This window comes from Rhipicephalus microplus, chromosome 2 (genome assembly GCF_043290135.1).
Source record: "Rhipicephalus microplus isolate Deutch F79 chromosome 2, USDA_Rmic, whole genome shotgun sequence".
Taxonomy (NCBI): Eukaryota; Metazoa; Arthropoda; class Arachnida; order Ixodida; family Ixodidae; genus Rhipicephalus; species Rhipicephalus microplus.
Window position 1 is genome coordinate 276,564,374 of NC_134701.1, and position 20,446 is coordinate 276,584,819.

The window sequence follows — 20,446 nt, forward strand, 5'->3', positions numbered from 1 at the left end:
AGTCGGGGCATGGCTACGAAGTGAGTGGATTCTCCCATTAGGCTGCATTAAGCATCACTTCTAGAGGCTGTTATCGCGCATGTTCATTTTATTGCCAATTTAATTTTTTTGAAAGTCTGAGAGATTCCCATTGTCATCCTCTTGTAAATATGCCATAATGACATCATTAAATACTAGATATGTGCGAATAATTAACTTCAGGTTCGAATCGATTTCAAAGTGATAGTGATTTGGTCGAACAAATTAGAATTCGATAGCTTAAACAGTAAATAACAAAAAGCATATAAGCAGGTATAACAACTTTTAAGCTGAACAAAATTATCTATGCGAAAATATGTTCATTTATCCTTGAAGAGGGGTATCGCGGGAGTGCCGTTTTTCCTTGGTCGAATGCATTAACAACATAGCAACTTTAGCTTTGCTGCAGAAAAACCACCTTTGCAGGGGGTTGCACAAGATATACCGTCCGCATATTCGTTTATTTCGAATACTTGAAAATTCCGAATGATTTAAATTCACCTATAAATCAATAGGAACAATAATACTAGTTCGAATATTCGGAGTGCCAGAAGATTCGCAAAAGCCTATCGAATACACAAGGCCGAATCGCAAGTTCAGTTCATCTTGAATTTCTTGCGCGTGCGCGTTTTAGTAGGGCGATTGCGAACTGGGTGACGAACGGCATCGTCCCGTGCCACGGCAGTACTACGTATCGGTGCGACGTGCTTGTTGACGCGGTCTTCGTACTGGAAGGTAGCGATGACAAAGGTAAAGTCGTCGTCGTCCTCGAACGAAGTTGTCTGGGCGTGTAGCAACTCTTTGTCCAAGGAGTGGCGTCTGCGTCAGACAAAAAGGAAATATAAGCAAGCAATGTTCATGTAAAAAAAAAATCTAAATGTGCCTTTCAAATGTAATCAAATCGCACGAAAAGTGCATCACTGAAATATTCGTGAGCGTATTGTACAAGTGCGGATTAATAGTATAACCATGCGTTTACTACTGAGCGTGGCTTACGTGTGGCCCCATATATACATACGTGCATACATACAAATATACATACATTAATGCGTGCATACATACATACATACATACATACATACATACATACATACATACATACATACATACATACATACATACATACATACATACATACATACATACATACATACATACATACATACATACATACATACATACATACATACATACATACATACATACATACATACATACATACATACATACATACATACATACATACATACATACATACATACATACATACATACATACATACATACATACATACATACATACTACATACATACAAAGTGACAATTATGATAAATATGCAATCCGTATCGTACAAGAATAATCCACATGAAATTTATTGTTGTGCTTTGTGAACAAGGAAAAAACGCAGCTAGCGCTCGCAAGCCTAAAGGAAGTGCCAAGCTGTGTGGCCTTCTTTGTGCCTCTTTATAGTCCTAAATCTTTCACAATCATTTTGTTATCTTTCCTCTCTTCACTCTATTCTGATAAGCCTCTTTCAACTGTCTGTTTCTACTTCTTTCTTCTCTGGATGTATTATTTTTTCTTTCTTTCCTTGCCATTTCCTTCTTGTCTGTATCTTTCGTCCTCTCTCATTGATTTTTTCTACAGTGTCCATGTTCCTCTTTTTCGTTCTTTCTTTCCAATTATCTTTCTCTATCTATGCCAGGCTTTACTTTCTCTTCTTCATTTTTATCCTGCTTTCTTCTAATTCTAATCCACTTTCTACACTATACTATGCAAAGCCAAGGTTTTGATCTGCTAGTGTGCTTGGAGAGTCAAGTGGTTGCGATGATCGTCTTCGAAACGTGGGTACGTGAGTTCGACTTCAGACTCAACCTGACTTTTCGTTTTCTTTGTATCTCCTTCTCTCTCTCTGTCTTCGTGCTTGTTTTTCTGCCCATCCAAATTATTACGTTCCACCGCAGCAAAAAAAAAAAAAATGGCGCCGTGCGAAATCGCGTAGCGGGCGCACATGTTCGAAGATCGACGCAGACGAAGAGGTTGAAGAGAGAGCGCACCGGCCGAATTATTTCGTTGCACGCGCTAAAAATGACGACATAACTAAAAGCGTTGCAGATCGGCTGTAAAAAGTTTTGAGAAAGAAACACATGCAGAATATCATTACCTTAAACAAACTACGCCCACAAAAAAAAAAGACTATATCAGGCAAGGAAGAAGTAATTCGAAAAATGAACTTCAAAAACATACGTTACACGCAAACATAACAGCAAAAGCAAACTTCATGGACCATCAACTGGCCTACACCGACACTCTCCTAAGTTCAAACAATGAATATAAACAAAAGCTTAGAATCTAATTTTTCTTGCACCGAATAAAAAGCAGCCGTAAAGAACATCTTTACTAATTGTACGTCTGCGGCTTTATACAAAGTGCTGTACAAGTTGTTTTTTTTAATTTAAATTCGTATAGCAGAGTTTTTTTTTTATATTTAAGTGAAGTTGGTCCAGTGGTAGTTCGAAAAATGCCCTTGCGCATCCAACAGAAAAATCGGAGTTACGAATGAGCTTAAATTGCCTCTTAAGCCCTCGTTGCCTGATATTTCACTGCTTTGGCGGAAAGACGTTTTACCAGTTTTACTTGCAGATGATACAGCCATGCAGCAGTCGAGAAAAAACGCAGCTCAAAAAAAATTAAAAAATAAAGCAAGCAGGAAAGCGTTTGTTGAGATGGGCACAAATAGAAGCGAAGCGCAAACCGATATAGAACAATTAAAAGTTAATCGTTCTCTTGGACTCCAAATAGGGCTCACAAACGCTAAGTGCTACGTCCTTCGGAAAAACGCATGTAAAAAAGAACGAATTGGCGATTTTGAAACAGAAGGCGACAGGGGTAAGCTTGGAAGTTGGAGCTCTTGAACGTGCTCCTCGACACCCTCCGGGTCTTTGCGTAAGAATCTTTTTTGAAAATTAAAGCAAACCGTTGTTACACTTAGGGTTTAGCTTGTGGTGCAGAAAAAAATACGACGCTGTGGTTGAGCATAAAAAGAACCCACGACGGCTGACTTCGAAATTCCGCGTACTAGTTGGCTTGTATTTTGGTCGCAACGGCCCTCATCGATGTGACTAAAGCGCAACGTAATACCGTCGCTAGAAGTGTGACCGTGTGTGCTTGCTCGTACTCAGATGTATGTATGTATGTATGTATGTATGTATGTATGTATGTATGTATGTATGTATGTATGTATGTATGTATGTATGTATGTATGTATGTATGTATGTATGTATGTATGTATGTATGTATGTATGTATGCATGTATGTATGTATGTATGTATGTATGTATGTATGTATTTAATACATACTGCGGATTACACTTCGGTCCAAGCAGGAGGGCATGGTGTAATGCAAAGAGAAATACAATACACGCAAAAAAAACAGTGCACAGTTACTCAGTATCGCAAGTACTACGTTCGATTGTCTGGTTCCAGTCGGAAATGGTGCGTGGAAAAAATGAAAACTTGAACGTGTCCGTTCTCGCGAAGTACGGAGTTAGTGCATTTGGTTGGCGATGTCTTGTCGGTCTTGTGTTTAATGGAGAAAGAAAAGGGGTTGGATCAAGGGAAAGTTTGCGATTATATAAAAAAGAGACAGAAAATCAAGGCGGGACTTCTTTCGACGATCCTGAAGGGAAGGAATATCATTAGCTAGCATTAGGTGTGTGGGGGAGTCCGTTCGCAAAAACCTAGAATAAACAAACCGAATGGCCTTCCGCTGAATCCTTTCAAGTTTTTTAACGTTTTGTCTAGTATGGGGGTCCCACACGATACTCGCATACTCCAGCTTCGGCCTAACGAAAGTGAAATAACTAAGAAGCTTTACGTTTGGAGGGGAATTTCTGAGCTTATATCTTAGGAAGCATAATTTCCGAAAGGCAGACGAGCAAATATTATCTATGTGCATGTTCCATGATAAGTTGTTTGTTAGCGTAACGCCGAGGTACTGTCAACCTGTGTGAGAGAAGACGATTCTAATTTATACACGTGTTCACTAGGGTTTTTCTTTCTCGTTACACAGAGATATACACTTTCTTACATTTTTAATTCCATTCCCCATTCTACACACCACTCCCGCACGTTTTCAATGTTTTTCTCGAGTTCGTTCTGATCATTAGTACATGTGACTTCCGAAACAAAACACAGTCGTCAGCGAACAATCGAATTTGAACAGTAGGGTCAATAACAGTTATTCAATCGTTAATATACAACAAAAAAAGCAATGGTCCCAAAACACCACCTTGTGGAACCCCAGAGGTGACAGGAAAACATCGAGATTCTTCTTAGTTAATTTTTACAAGCTGTTGGCGGTTGGATAGGTAGGCTGCGATCCAGGAAACAAAAATATCCGGAATGTGAATGTTTTTAAGTATTGCTATTAATTTATCGAGTGGTACCTTGTCGAAAGCTTTTTTGAAATCTAAAAATATAGCATCAATTTGGCCGTTATTGTCAAGACACGCTTCTAACGAATGAATTATTGTCACGAATTGGGTTGCCATGGAATAACCTTTTCTAAAACTATGTTGAAAATTTGTTAGTACGGCATTTTCGTCTAGAAATTCAAAAATCTGTTTGGAAATAATATATTCAATGATGTTTCAGCATTGAGACGTTAAAGATATTGGACGGTAATTTTGAAAGCTGGACCGGTCACCTTTTTTAAAAAGGGGAACAATCAGAGCCATCCTCCAGTCACTCGGCAGCTTCCCAGTGGACAAAGAAGTACGAAATATTACTACAAGAAACTTGGCAAGTATTTCGGCATATCTGCGTAAAAAGGCGTTTGGAATCTGCTCTGCACCACATGAAGACTTGGTTTTCAATTTTAACAGCATAAATAGTACACCAGAGTAAGATACAAAGTCAGCGTCATAAATTCCAGGATCTGATACTAACAGTGGATACGTTTGCGCAGGAGAAAACACACTGTTAAAATAATGATTAAAATATTTAGCAATGATTCCAGGGTCAGAAACGAGGTCACCATCGATTTTTATTCCCCTTACAGGCTGCTTTTTGTCAGTAATGTAATGCCAAAACTTGTCAGGATCATTTTTTATGAAGTTTGGTAGGAAGGTTTGAAAGTAGTGGTCCTTTGAGCAGCGCACTGTGTTTTGCAAAGAATTTTTAATTTCACTGATAACGTCAGACTGTGCCTTCTTCTTTAATCTTTTAAGTTTGCGTTTCAAGTGAATAATTTTGCGTGTTATCCAGGGTGTACACTTGTGAATTTTTTTGCGCTTGCTCGGTATAAAGTTATCAAGGCAGTAATGGCACATGTCCTCGAACCAGTCCCATAGGTTGCAAACGTCATCACCATCAAAATTAGCAAGACATATTTCTAGATGGTCAAGTACAGATTTGTCATTAGCTCGTGAGTAATCTTTGAAGCGCCATGTTGTCTACCCAACTTGGGAGCTTAACTTGAGAAGGGGTAAAGTAACGCATACACTTAGTATGCGTGGTGGTAAGTGGTGGTCAGATATCCCTGGTTCTATTGTAACAGAGTATCGGTCAAAATTACGGGGAATAAATACAAGATCCAGGAGGGAACTACAAGGGCCCTGTATGTATGTATGTATGTATGTATGTATGTATGTATGTATGTATGTATGTATGTATGTATGTATGTATGTATGTATGTATGTATGTATGTATGTATGTATGTATGTATGTATGTATGTATGTATGTATGTATGTATGTATGTATGTATGTATGTATGTATGTATGTATGTATGTATGTATGTATGTATGTATGTATGTATGTATGTATGTATGTATGTATGTATGTATGTATGTATGTATGTATGTATGTATGTATGTATGTATGTATGTATGTATGTATGTATGTATGTACTGTGTTACGTACATCGAAGTGTACCTACGTGAGCCAATCTCAGTAATCATGCCATGAATTATTACCAAAACACGTGTATTTGCTGCGACAACTTTTTATTTAGGAAGCTTGCTTGCGTCTACACATTATGCGTGAAAGTATATTCTGAAAACCACAATTTTTAACATGTAATCTGTAGATTGTTTGAAAAACGCACCCATTTTTACTAATACACAAAAGTGAGACGTGAAAGGCTGACGAACTACAGACCGATCCGTGCACAAAATATTCAGGAACGTCATTTTGCATAGGAAAACTCCCACACTTCACTTCAACGACTTCAGGAAAGAGTGGCCTCTGGAAAGAGTGTTCTACCATGGCTCACCCTCACGCTATTGATCCTACAATTTGACATGTTCGAAATATAGTGAGATAAAGGTAACTTAGCGTCGTAGACGTGCGCGAACGTCTTTTAGAGAGACACTGTCGGCACTCTCCGCGTCTTCGAAATAAACAACCCACTGGTGCAATGTCACAGCAGCTGAAGACTCGTTTGTGCAAGCTTACTTGAAAATAAGGAAAAATTTTTTGAACAGCATAATACATGGAATGCATTGTTTAATTTAGGATATTGGAATAAACGTCAGCTTTCAGTATATTAAAAGATAAATGTTGATGCAGGACTCTGGTCGTTTGGGAAATGTCATCAGCAAAAGCACCTAACATGACGCATGGTATTTATCCGGGCTGGAGTTTTACGTTCATGCTTTCCTTATTAAGAGTAAGTGCATAAAAGATATCTGGGTCGGCAATACGTACATGTTTCTTCATTTGCGTCCTGGCATCACAGCTTAGCGCAGTATCTGCAGCACTGGTGATGCCGTTCTATTGAGCAATGTTAAAGTGGAGTTCATCACGGAATTCAAAATCACGCTGAATTCTTGTAGCAAGAACACGGAAAGCGCATGTGCGTTTGCGTTATATAACGTCCCGGTCAGAACCTTGCAGATGTATACGGCTAAACGAAATGCCACATCCAGATGAGAATTTGACGAAGGCGATAGACGATAATATTTAGATGCATGGGCGAATAATCATGGGCTTTTTCACAAAGTCTTCCACCGTTTTGCGTGTGGCGATCTGAATTTATTAAGCTCACAAACTGCGCAGTTGATCTGTAATTGATTGATATGCGAGTTTAACGTCCCAAAACCACCATATGATTATGAGAGATGCCGTAGTGGGGGGACATAAATTTCGACCACCTGGGTTATTTTAACGTGTACCCAAATTTAAGCACACAGATCTACAGCATAAATCTGTAAAGGCACCATCATGTGTATGAGTCTACATGACACCGTTCATTTATTTGATAAAGGCACGAAGAAGCAATGGTAACAACGTAAGCTGGCTTCACCCATAAGCGTCTGCAAAATGACATACGGCAGTAGTAGGAAACCTCCGAACGCCTGCTCGTATATCGCGCGTACGTCTGCGCGTATAAAAAGACAGGAATGAAAACAATAAAATTACTTTGGGCTGCATCAGCACGTTATCGCGCTGCAATACATGATCATTAGTAAACTGACTCACATGTTCTAGCGTAGTCACCCTGCGCTAATAATTATCTCACTTGACATAGAGTGAAGCCCAGCAATCAGGAGAAATAGAAATAGGAAGACGTAATATACAATCGCCTTAACCTATCCAATTTTTCATGGTGAGACAAATGAGTCCGTAGTCTAAGCATGTCTAGGCACCCATCTCCTGCGTGCCATGGACAGCCTATGACGTAGCGTGTGCGCGTGTCGTTTTTAATGTCTCATCGTCGTACTATGGCGGCTGTCATCGGGAACAATGGGGCGATAAACGGGACGCTCCGAGTCTGTCTTAGCCAATTCACGATGTGTTTAGTGCATAAATATTTAGTGCTGTCGCTGTTCGTTTGTACGTAAGAGTATTGATGTTGGTTTGTAAGCGAGAGTCATTTGTGCAGACATACGATGTTTATAATCCCTAGGCCACAACTCTCATTTTTCACGTAATTCACGTATACTTCTATACATCTCTTTTTTTTTGTGACCAACGTTCAGTTTCCTATTGAATAATCTATTTTACCACGTCGCTTGACCTGACACTCCAAATCTTGCTGGCACATCTCTGCAGGCTTATGTTTCAGGAGTGGTGCTGGTCGTTTTCGTCTGCGTTCCCCGTCTCTGGTTGCCTTTCTCAGTCGTTAACGGAAGGTTTACGAGCAGGTGTAATAGCACCCCCGTCCATCCGTTTCGCTTTACCTTTTTCATGGAAGGTTTTTTTCACGCTCCACTGACCAGCTACATAGTGCGCTGGCGTAATTCACTTGCGATTGTATTGTCACCTGGCCATGGTCACCATATGGTTTCGGCGATCAAGGGCACACGTGGTTAGCGTGGTCTTGAGTTACAGAAATAGACTTTTCTAAGCGGCAGTCGTAATAACCTTGTTCATTAAAACGTCGTATCTAGTTTAACTTCAAACTTCACAATCTTCGGTAAGCGCTCACCTTGTGACAAATTTTTGTGACGCGCATACAGGCTGATATTCCGAGGAACTAGCCGTACACTGCTAAGGGCATTAAAAAAAGCGCCGTGATCCTAAATAGTCGATTCGTGTGCCAGAACAAATGCAAAAGCGAAAAGGTGTACCACCTACACATTGTAGCGTAAAACTGAGCCAGTTGAATATATAGAACGATCTACTTGCAGCGTTTCAGAAGGACATTTATGCCACTATCTATCTATCTATCTATCTATCTATCTATCTATCTATCTATCTATCTATCTATCTATCTATCTATCTATCTATCTATCTATCTATCTATCTATGTATCTATCTATCTATCTATCTATTTATCTATTTATCTATCTATCTATCTATCTATCTATCTATCTATCTGTCTCTCTGTCTGTCTGTCTGTCTGTCTGTCTGTCTGTCTGTCTGTCTGTCTGTCTGTCTGTCTGTCGGTCCGTCCGTCCGTCCGTCCGTCTGTGCCATTTTGTCGGTCCCTCGGACACTTCTTCAAACAGTGCCAATGTGATTTAAAAATTCAATAGAGCAACAGGACTCGAGCTCCATCTACATGTTCACATAAAAAAATAAGTTACTATTGCTCTTACTCATGAATGCCTTTTCGTGGGTCAGGGCGGCCGGAGTTGCTGGCACTTCGTGCGCCGCGGGTAGATGTCAGCGGCACGCTCACATCTGGGATGGTTACGACAGGATCGTCGGTGACGGCGTTTCTTTTGAGGCCGCACAGTTCGCCCTGCACTTCGTAGTCTGGTCCGCAGACGCACCGGCCACCGACGCAAAAGAAGCCAACCCCCCGGCATGGGTTGCGGAAGCTGCAGCTGGCGTTCAGGTAGACGGCTGAAAAGTTGCATGGCGATGCGAAAGCTTGCAAGATTGTGATCTACGTCACGTCACATCCGGTTTAGCATGAAAGCTTAAACCATAAAGCTCCTTTTCTCGCTTATTGAAGGAGGAGTGAGGCTTTCTGAAGTCAGAGCTTACGAAAACTATTTTCTAGAAAAGAAAAATTGAAAAAAGTAGGCAGATAACGCATGCCTAGGGGTCCCACCTTTTTGAAATAAATTACTTCACACTGATAGACGTTATTGTAGAATGAATTACTTCTTACTCTACACTTTTGTAAAGTGGCCTGGGTGAAATGAAGGTTACGCAAAAACAACACAAAGACGCCGAAGACACGGGTGAGTGTTCGTCCTTGTTTCCCATATCCCTCTTTAGCTTGTGTGCGGCCGTCATTTCTTTCAAGTACGAACCAACTGACCGATCATGTGACCTCACAAATATCATTGACAGATAAGCTTGCACGCATTCCGAGAACTGTACACACACACACACACACACACACTCACACACACACACACACACACACACACACACACACACACACACACACACATATATATATATATATATATATATATATATATATATATATATATATATATATATATATATATATATATATATATATATATATATATGGCTATGGCGAAGAACTCTCGTGAAGCTTCTCACTCGCAAAATCAGACGTATTATTTACAAGAGCTAACAAACTAAGCGTAGATACGCGCCTTTTCATGAGACACGAAAGGATAAGAAAGAGACCTCTGGGCCATGCATGTGCTTCCGATGGAGCGTCTTTCGCAGGACGTGGACAGCGTGCAATGTGCATTCGTTTTGAGCCAAGGTGAGTGAGCTTTCCCGTCGTGGTGCTTGTTAGTAGAGAGTAAAGCTTGAATGCCGCTGAGTTAAGGCAAAATATAAGAAGGCTTAACGCAGGGGAATGTGTCGAGGTTTTGGATAGATTATAACTCGAAATAAAACTGGTTGTGGCCCGCTTAGATCGCTTGTAGGTGGATGTACCCGATGTCGAAATCGTCCCTGGTTACTGTAGTCTTCAAAAACAAACCTTAGTAGTGGTAAAGGTTATTTTGACAATGGTGTAGATTATTTACTTTAAAAGTTCCTACAGACAACCGCTTACTAGCCCGCCAACGCCTTCTGTTGTCTCACAGTTGTTCTGGTGTTTATTTTTGATAACTCACAGCGCAAGAGGGACGCAGACGAAGTACAAGGCAACTTCGTCTGCGTCCTTCTTGCGCTGTGAGTTATCGAAAATGAACTATTACCAGCTAGCCTAGATTTCTCTTCTTGTTCAGTTCTGGTGTTAACCTTTTCTAATCTGCCATGCTATCAACCCACGGCTCGGTGAGTGCCCAGTCTTAGAAACGACGTACCTTCGATTCATCACTAAATATAGTGACTTTTAAATATATTGAAGAGGTTTCGCCTGGTTAAGCACGAAGTCCACCGCTTTTTCTGCCAACAGTACGTTAAGGGCAGTGTTCTCTGGTGTCCTGCACGAAGTACGCCGCTTCGTAATTATTGATGCATGCATCTCGCGTGAACTCTCCGTTTTGCCTAATTGATGTTCTCATTAGTCCGCGTACTAATTAGCAGCGGCGTAAGGCAGGGTCGACTGGCCAAAGAAAAACGATAAGTTTGAGTTACGGGTGTCAAATTGGCCTTCAAGAGTTTCTTTAGGAATCATGTAATTTGCACGAGTTCTCGTATTTTTCCCTATTAAGCTTCGAGCTTAATATATAAGGAGCACATCGGCCAGCTACCGGTACTTCTGGGTATACGTTGTCACGAAAATGAAACAAGACAGTATATATACACACAAACATAAGTTCGTTACATTTGTTAACTTCGTCTGATTTACACGTAAGATAAAGATTTGGATCGAAGGCAGAATACAAGAAGGCTTATTTAAGTAAGGTTGATTAGACACTGGACGATGAATTGATAAATATATTGATAAGAAAAAGGCGAAATAAGTGACTTTATGAACTGAGACACAGCATGATGTAAAAAAAAAACAGAAGAAGAAGTACAGCAAGCATGACATTAAGTAGTGCCTGCGTTTCCTCAGAGATGAATGAGCACGAACTATTCTACCTTATTGCTCTGCTCAATAATAATCAAATCTGTATTCTCAGGTATCAAACCCCTACGGCGAGAAGACAGGTTTACATCACTTATACAATAGTTATGATTTTTTTCATTCCTTTCTAAAACTTAGTTTTCACAAATTTTTCTGTTACTTTGCACAGATAACACTCTTGTGTTGAGCGTAATGTCTTAGACTCGATACCCTGCAGCAGCAATCCGGTAGTGGTGAAACTGTTGATTTCAATCGCTTCTGTGTGCTGCAGAATAGGATGAATTCAATAACAATGATATACTGAACCATGTGCAGGATTATTCGATAGAACGGTTTCACTCACAGCGCACTCTCCACGTCAGGATCGGAAACTTTTTTTATGTGTTATGTCAACTGGACTTTCTAACTTTACCCAACTACGGGAGAGAAGAGAGAAGTAAACGTTTATTTCGAAACAGTGTTCCGAGCAATGCCCGATGTCACCCTGAGGTGGGAGGGCTCCTTAGTCCAGGAACCCTCTGGCTTCTACTGCCCTCTTGGCCCTGGCGACGAGTTGTTGTTGCTCTTCCAGGTCCTCGAGGGCGAGCTTCGCCTCCCACGTTTCGGTTAGGTCTTCGTTCGTCCGTCCTGCTTCGTTATCAGTCGTGTGTTGTTGCAGAAAACGTCTGGTAATACACTGGCATGCAAGAAGCAAGTGCGCCAGGGTGTCCGGTACGTTGCAAAGCGGACACATAGAGCTATATCTTGTTGGGTAGAGACGGTGCGTTAGGGCCCCATGTGTGTATGTGCTGCTTTGCAGGCGTCTCAGTATTACGCTTTCCTCTTTTGTAAGTTTTGGGTGTGGTGGAGGGTATACTTGTCGCTCCAGCCTGTAATGCTGGAGTAACGACGAGTAGGTGTTTTGAACAACTTCCGTCTCTTCAACGACGGATCGAATGTCCTGTGGGCAGGGGGCAGCCCGGCTGACGTGCTCGCGGCCAGCGGCGTGGGCCGCTTCATTTCCCTGCAGACCCTCGTGTCCTGGCACCCATAATACACAAGTGTACGGGAGTGGAGTGCTTCGCCATTTCAAAATATTGATGGCATTGGCTGAGATACGGCCCTTAGCAAAATTCCTGCAGGCGGCTTGTGAGTCGGTGAAAATCACCGCGGCGTCTGTACATGTTGTGGTTGCTAGGGCGATTGCCGATTCTTCTGCAGCGTCTGAATTGAGTGCGTTGACCGTGGCTGACGCTAATTCTCGGCCTTGAGAATCGACGACGCTGACAGCGTACGCGTTTCTATGCGGATACTTGGCTGCGTTAGTGTAGCGGGCGTCCGGGTCTTGCTTGAACTTTCGTCGAATAGTTTTAGCTCTAGCCTCGCGTCTACTTTTGTGGAAAGTAGGATGCATGTTGCGTGGAATAGGTGCGATGGACAGCGACTCTCTAATGTACAGCGGGATGCGCTTTTTCCAGTCTGCATCGGCGATGAACGTGTCGCTGTAGTTGAGGTACCGGAGCACCGACCTCCCCGTAGGCGTCAGCTTGAGCCTCTCCAGCTGACTATTCCTATGCGCTTCAGTGAGCTCTTGCCACGTGTTGTGGACGCCCATCTTTAGGAGACGTGTGGTAGAGGCCATTGGCGGAAGTCCCAGGGCTACTTAAGTGGCCTTTCTTATCATGATATTAAGTTTTTCAATTTCAGCGGTTTTCAAATTTAGGTACGGCGTGCCGTACGTAATGCGGCTGGTGAACAGAGCTTGCATTATACGTAGCGTGTCGTGCTCTTTGAGTCCGTTTCGTTGATTCGCGATCCTCTTGACGAGGTGCGTGAGTTGTGATAGTGTCCGTTGGAGTCTCGGTATGGTGGCAGCTCCCGATCAATCCTTGTCGTGCAGCTCCCGATCAATCCTTGTGCGCAGGTCGTGTAGCCTTGCAGTCGTACGTTCTGCGTGTTGGTTTCCTGAAGTGCAATGATGTCTGGTTGGTTAAGCTTGATGAATTCTTGTAGGCTTGCGTGTCGAGGGCGGTATGACCGACAGTTCCATTGCCATATGCGTATAGTTGAATGCTGGTTCTTATACTTATAATTAGGGACTGCCATCTTCAATCAATTCGATGTCACGCCTGCCATCGCGACTCGGCGAGACTGAGCGACAGGCATTGTGACTGTTCGCTCGCGCCTTCTTCCGAGTCATTTGGCGTGGGTTGTTCAAGCTGTCGAACTGTGCCATGGTTACGTAAGTTTTCTTCAAGTGTGCGATGAAATTGTTGACTTGCGCAGCAATCCCATCAATTTTGGCATTAAGCGTAGTGATCTTGTGTTCAAACACTGAGGCTGTTTTTTTCTGTTGCAGACTGGACAATCTTTTCCATCGTGGCGTGCATGTTATTCATGAAAGATTCTTCGAATATCGTGCACCTTGCGTTCACTAGAGCTTGGACGCCTACCTTGGTCAGCGTCGTTACCGGCTCTGTGCTTGAGTTTGCTTGTTCTTGATACTGTTGTTCTGCATTGTCCGAATGTCCTTGCTGATGCGTGCACTTTTCAAGTAGTTTGTCAATGAGCTCTTGTTGTCGTTTTGGACTCTGAAGCAGCTTATTTATGAGACTTTGTTGGCTTTGCAGTGGCTGTGCTGATTCTGGAGCTTTTCTTGCTGGTTTTTCAGTCTATCTTCGAGACCCTGTATGGATGAGGTGTCCGACTTCGAGGAGGTTAAGCTGCTGCGGTCATTAGATCCACTTGCCATGGCAGCGTAGCTCGCACGTTTAACGGAACGCGAGCGCGTGCGAGAGCGGGAGCGCGAACTGGAACGCAGTATTGATTTGGATCTACTGCGCGCAGAGACGGAACGCTTGCGAGAGTGGGAGCGCGAACTCGAACGAAATTTTGACTTGGAACTGCTGCGCGTGGAGACGCGGCCCTCATTGTTACTGTTAGAGGTAGCGGCCGATATGCTAACCTCAGGGAACTCTTCTCCGCTGGCGTTCCAGTTGTTGTTCATTTCTTGAAGCCTGTTGAGGCGCTGTTGTCTTACGTTGAAGGGTGGTAGACTTGGCTTTAGTCTCCTTTTGCATTTTTTACTTGCTGTTTCGTGTCCTTCCCCGCAGATCTTGCAGATGGGTGCGCATTCATGTCCCTGCGTTTGTCCGGCCTTGCCACATTTATAGCAGAAATCCGGCATAGGTTTCGGACAGACGTCCTGGCGGTGACCCGTATTGCCACAAGCTCGGCAATACTGCACTGACTTACGATATGGTCTGCAGCGGAAGTCTACGCTCTGGAAAATTATGAAGTAGGGAACGTGCGGTCCTTCAAAGAAGACGACTGCCGCGGTCGATTGACCTAGCATTCGGGCATGAAGAACTGTGTATCTTGCCGGTGCGCGAATTCCAGCCATGAGTTCTGCGGTGCTCGTACCGGGTATCAAGCCGCTGATGACGCCTCTGGAGACATCGTCCGGTGTTCTGATGTTGCCGTTCACAGTGTAAAAATTTCCTCCAGGCTGTATTTTTTGGATGCTTACCAGCTTCTTGGCGTCTTCTTTGGCGGCGGTGCTTGCGATGATTAGGTTTTCCATTCTCTGGACTTGTACGCGTACCTTGTCGTTAAAGTCTTGCTGTGATAGTCCACTCACTCTGCCGATGGCATGCGTGACAGCGACGGTGTTCCATTTGGCGAGGTCAAGACCTGCTTGCGGGCGGTAGACGATCTTGAAGTCATCGAGCGGCAGAGGTGGCATCTTGGGCCTGCGTTGTTGCTGCGTCGGTGATGACTTTAGCGTCTGCTCATTGATAGGTGGCTGCTCTGTGGGTTGGTTGGCCGGTGACCTTGGATTGGCGACAGCCTTCTTGTCTCTTATTTCTAGTGATCCAAGCGCTTTCCGTTGCAATTTTTATGCCACTGCCAGCGTCATAGGTCCACAAATTTTCTGTTGTTTTGTTTGCGTCCACTTGGTCAGTTTGCATTGTATTTTCTTCGTCTTGCTGGTTTCTTTGCATTTCGCTTGCTGCGGCTGCGTCTCTGCTCATTCTAAGCTTTTCGCCACGGTGAACGCGAGCGCTCGTGCCGTGCCGTGAGGAACGCCTGAGCGCGTTGTGCACGCGCCGCGCGGCTTTGCCCAGGAACGAACTTGGCGTTAGGCTTAATAAACTGGACGCGCGCTTGTCGGGAATTAAGTCTTATATCTTGAGACAGGATGCACTCACCCAAAAGAAGCTGGTGTCCGCCGATTCCTCGTGTCTTGGCGGCTGAGGCTGTTAAACTCTTGGGTTCGTCACTGGCCTTGTTTCGGGTTAAAAAGCACGAAAAGCAGGAGCCCATGCGAGACGCGTCTGGTCTATACAGCCCCCTAGCGGTGGATCTCAACTACGGGATGATCAGAAAAATATTTCAGGCAAGAACAGCACCAATATTTACGTATTGTATCTGCGCGAACAGATGCAACGGGTAAACCGGCAGAAATGCGAGATGTAACCGTGGTGGAAAGAGAATATCCAGGCTTGTGGCTCCTATAATTTTAAAACTTAGCAGTTAATTTTTGCAAAAAAAAGAAGTCATAGTTCCAAATATAATATTCGCATGTCTAGTGCGTTAAAAACTAACTGCCTGCCGAGTGAAAGACATTGAAACCACTCTACTGGCTGCCTCGTAGACAGATTTTCTATCTTTAAACGTAAATTATAAGGCGTTTAGGGTTTCGCCTGCGCTAAGCATAGTTTTGTTAAAATCAGCAACTCGAAGGCACAACAACAGTGCGAGAATGAATCGATAGCCTAACTAGTTATACTAACGTGGTCGGTTGTTCCTCGCTGCACGTATATTTTTCAGGGATCTTTCCTTTGCCTTGTCAGGTCCTGCAAGTGATACGTAGTAATGGCGCTTAAAAAATAATGAAAGGAACACCGCATCGCAGGTAGTGTACAGAGCTTGGTGTTTAAGTTAAGACAAGTCCAAAGGTGCTGTAACACTCTCTATAACTGAAGCAGAGAAACGGAGTAGTGAGACAAAAAATGATAGCAACAACAAAACAAACGAAATAAAAATTAACGGGAAATGCAGCTTTTGAGTTTCAGGTTATGCTAGAACTGGGCAGAATATGACAAAGTACTGTCAAGTTGTCGTGAAAGGAGCACGAGTGGTAGTAAACATTGCAATTTTTTAAAGCGAGCAAACAAAAGCTCGGACATCTGTAACAGGCTGCAGACAAGTGGGCGTGCTTTGAAGCGCGAAGACCACACATTGTGGCACTCACCTTCAAGCGCCCGCTCCCCTAAATCTGCAAGACAAAAGAGGAAAGAAGAACAAGAAAAAAAGAAAGTTGGTACGGTTGCGGGAACGAGTACTTATGTGCAAACACCAGACAGAAGCACCATCAATCACACACCCGAGCAGCTGTAAAACGCGCCACTCTCACCACGAATGTATGCCAGCCTCTGCTACACAAAGGAAGATGTGAGACACAACACCGACGCCTGCCTCGATCCGGTTTCACACAATCTTGGTAGACTTGGGCCACCGCTGGCAAGCTCCAAGCAGCCGCGCCGTAAATTACATCTGCATGCGATGAAGAAGTTTAGATTAATGTACACACACCAACCATTAGTGCGAAGGAAGATGATCAGGGAGAGGCACTCGCACTTCAAGGCGCTCAAGTGCCATCTTATATACTTGCCCACTACTCAGCTCGCTATAATACCGTGCAGCGTTGTGAAACGTACGAGGCTCACAGAGTTACCGTCGGTATATAACGTAGTGTACACTTATCCCGAAGAAGTACGGCCACTAGCGTGAGTTCGGTCTTAGAGAGCAATAAGGTCACTTTCACCGTCGCGTCACGTGACTAACGCCGCTGCACATGCGCGGTCATTCAGCCAAGGCGCCGAGCGCAGTGCAGCAAGTACAGAGTACTGCTCTGCAACAAGTCACAACACCACAACTGCAGTATATCGCCTGTTGCAAAAGGCGGTGGGAAAGCAAACGACGCTTATCCCCGTCACTGGCGAAAAGTACAACACAAAGGGTGCCGCGAGCTCATCTCCGTGGGCAAAAGGGTGCTCGGTGACACGCAGCTGAGGAAAACGGGCCCTCGCGACTAAGCAGCGTGCTCTCACGATCAGGGCAAACTGGGCCCAATCGCTCGAGCGAAGGCAAACTCCGCTCGTGTTGGATTCGGGAGGTAGTACGACCACGCGCAAACACAACGCACCACTCTTCGACCTAGCGTTCGGAAGGGGCAACGAATTAAAATTACACCCAGTACTTGTAAATGCATAAAATTTTAAGTGTACCCCTTCTGTTATAGCGTCTTATTTTGGTTGCCTTTTTTCCCAATAATTGTTTGTTTGTAAACACCCAAGTGTGCATCTATTCTGTACTTCATAAACAACCACTAGAATGTTATTTTCTTTTTTTTTCTTTCAATCATACGTGAGCACTGTATGGAGTTTGGTGTGCCATTGTTTTTGTTGCCTTGTACAAATGGGAGGTGGGGCTAGTCAAGCTGCTATAGCGCAGCTTTTTTCCTACTTTCCATGCCACAATTGTTTCTTGTTTGTGTAAATCACGGTGTATCGTTGTGGTGAAATAAATTTCAACTTTCAACTTTCAAAGGTAAGCATTCGCCGCGGAGGCAAGGCACCATTGACGAGTCCGAGCGAGCTCCAAACAAAGGGAGTCGACGGACGGGAAAGAAACGCATGCTCATTATTGGTTGTCCGGAGTTTCTGACTCCCGTCGCGCGCGCGCCAAACGTCTCGGGAGACTCCGCGCACGGCGCCACAGTCGACATCCGCTACCGGGTGAAAAGAGATAACATGATTATGTCACTCACGCTATCCCAGTGCAGACGGGCCGTGGAGAATGGGGGAGTCATGTTAGGGCATGAGAACGGCAGAAATAGGCGATAAAGTCCGCGCAATGGCGGCGGGCTAGCCTCAATTTTCACAATAACCAAGCCCAGTCCGAGCATTTTGCCAGCTCCCTTTAAGCAACAAATGTTGTCACAACGCTGCCGCAATATTCATAAAGCTGCTTAAGCGTTGTGGCAACATTGACTGCTACTAATGCAGCTGTTGTACTGCACGCTGGACGATTGCACTAATGAAGCTTGGTTTACGCTGGTAAATGTGCAGCTGCATTTTATAAAGTTCGGTTAGCGAAGTCCGTTAAGCCGGATTCGGTAAGGAGGACGATGAATTACGAAAAGAAATTGCGCCCACGTAATTTTGCTTCACAGGAAATGAAGACCGCGATGGTTAATCTTGAGACTGAGTGGGCCGCTGCGCTTTTACGCTTGTGTGCATGAATTCGCAAAAAGCGAGAAAAAAATATGAACGGCCCGAAAAATGTGGGGAGAGCTTTCTAAGACAACAGCTGTCACACACAGCTCAACCTGTATCGTAATTTTCTTAGCTATATGCCCGAGTGCACCTTCCCATGTTTACTGCGAAGTATTTTATGAGGAATAAACTGGGGTTTTAGAAGCCGCTATTAGGTTCGCCGAACCATTATCAGGGCTATAATTTGAATTGAAAAAATTAACTGGTGAAGCAAATCAAGACATGCACGGTGCTATATAATATTATAACTGAGACGAAATATGGACAACACTACCAATTTATGAAGAAAATAAATGTTTCGTTATGAAGCATTTACGAATTTAATGGGAGTAGTGGTGGAACCTTTGACGGGATAAACCAGTGCTTATCAATGTTCGCTTGCGCTGCCTGACAGTTGAAATGTTGAAAATGTTGGAAAGTCATGGCTCTACTGTTGAACGGATATTGGACAAGTGTTGTGTTCTGTGGCCAATACATAGTATCAGCAGATAATGCTGCACCCACGCGTACTTTGAAAAACTCTCCGTGATTACTTTTTAAATAAGTAACGATAATTGTAAATGTACTAGCTAGTAAACATATATTTGGCTAAGTTAACGTCGAGTCTAATCCAATGCAGAAAGATGAAATTACTCTGAAAGCTTGCATCACCTCCAGCAAGCTTTATCGACCACATTGTTAGCATATGTGACAGGAAAGAAAATGACAAAATAAATCTTTGGACATATTTCTATTGCCTCGGGGTAACACGCTATGTAGCATCCGGTGATGAATTATGTACGAATATGTGATGAGGATTATGGCATCTCTCTTTGTATGCTCGTATAACGGAAATAAGATTGTTTTTAGGCATACACGCTTTGCAAGTCAATTTCAAGAGACCATGTTACGAATAAAAAGCTAGAATATAAACTCATCTCTCTTCCAATATTGAATATAACCATAGCGCAGGCGTTGTTTGATTTGGTAAAAAAAAACATAAAATTTTAGTGAAAGAAATTCCTCTGAATATTTTTCCAGCGTGCTGAAATATTTGTCCTCTTTACGAAACTGGCTTCCGGCAGGTTGTTTTCATTTCCAAAAAAACATATCAGTTCTATTACATAATGTCACGTGTGAGGACTGTAATATGTTTTTATTCCGTGTGTTTTTATCTCTTCTTGTCTTTTTTTTTCATTTCACACTTCCAGTACATATCTCGTCGAAAAAACTAACTGAGAACCGAAAAGCTAGCTTTAAAAATCAGGTAACCGGTAATTTTGTTTTTCTTGGTACGCTATAAGCACTCGTAATGTTCATATTACTTGATTTGCTCTTGAATTTTTTAATGACACTTTTCGAAGGAGATAGCGCCAGACCAATATCATTACTTACGTGCAAATTTATGAGTTGAGGAGGCATAAACCAACGCAAGATAACTCTTAATTAGCAGCCAACGTACTTGTGATTTACACTAGCTTATAGTTAAGCACGTAAAGCTGAGACATGAGTTGTTTTTCTACTTGCATTTCGAGGAATAATAAGTGCAGCTTCAGTTGAGAAATGGTATCAAGTTGGGGGTCATTCTCACTCAGTGGCACAAAATTCTAGTTTGTGCCTTCCCCAGTTTTTCCAGCAAGCAGCCTCTCTGAAACGTATACTACTTTTTGTTGTCTTAAAGACGAAATCGTCTTAATTTAGTAATGTCATAAGGATAGTTTC

The 20,446-nt window shown here is 43.1% G+C and overlaps 1 protein-coding gene across 2 annotated transcripts in view; it reads right to left on the reverse strand.

The window, feature by feature from the left end:
• Positions 1–599: 599 nt before the first annotated feature.
• The window catches only part of LOC142778410 (uncharacterized), a 28,759-nt gene continuing 8,912 nt past the window's right edge, over positions 600–20,446 (reverse strand). Inside the window, exons 4-7 of one of the 2 annotated variants that reach the window (XM_075882055.1) lie at positions 16,660–16,683; positions 16,199–16,261; positions 9,064–9,313; positions 600–837 (exon numbers count right to left, since the gene is read on the reverse strand). In XM_075882055.1, the coding sequence (XP_075738170.1) occupies positions 615–837; positions 9,064–9,313; positions 16,199–16,261; positions 16,660–16,683 (560 nt within the window). In that variant the 3' untranslated portion in view covers positions 600–614. The remainder of the gene's footprint in view (positions 838–9,063; positions 9,314–16,198; positions 16,262–16,659; positions 16,684–20,446) is intronic. The other variant, XM_075882056.1, reaches the window with a different exon arrangement.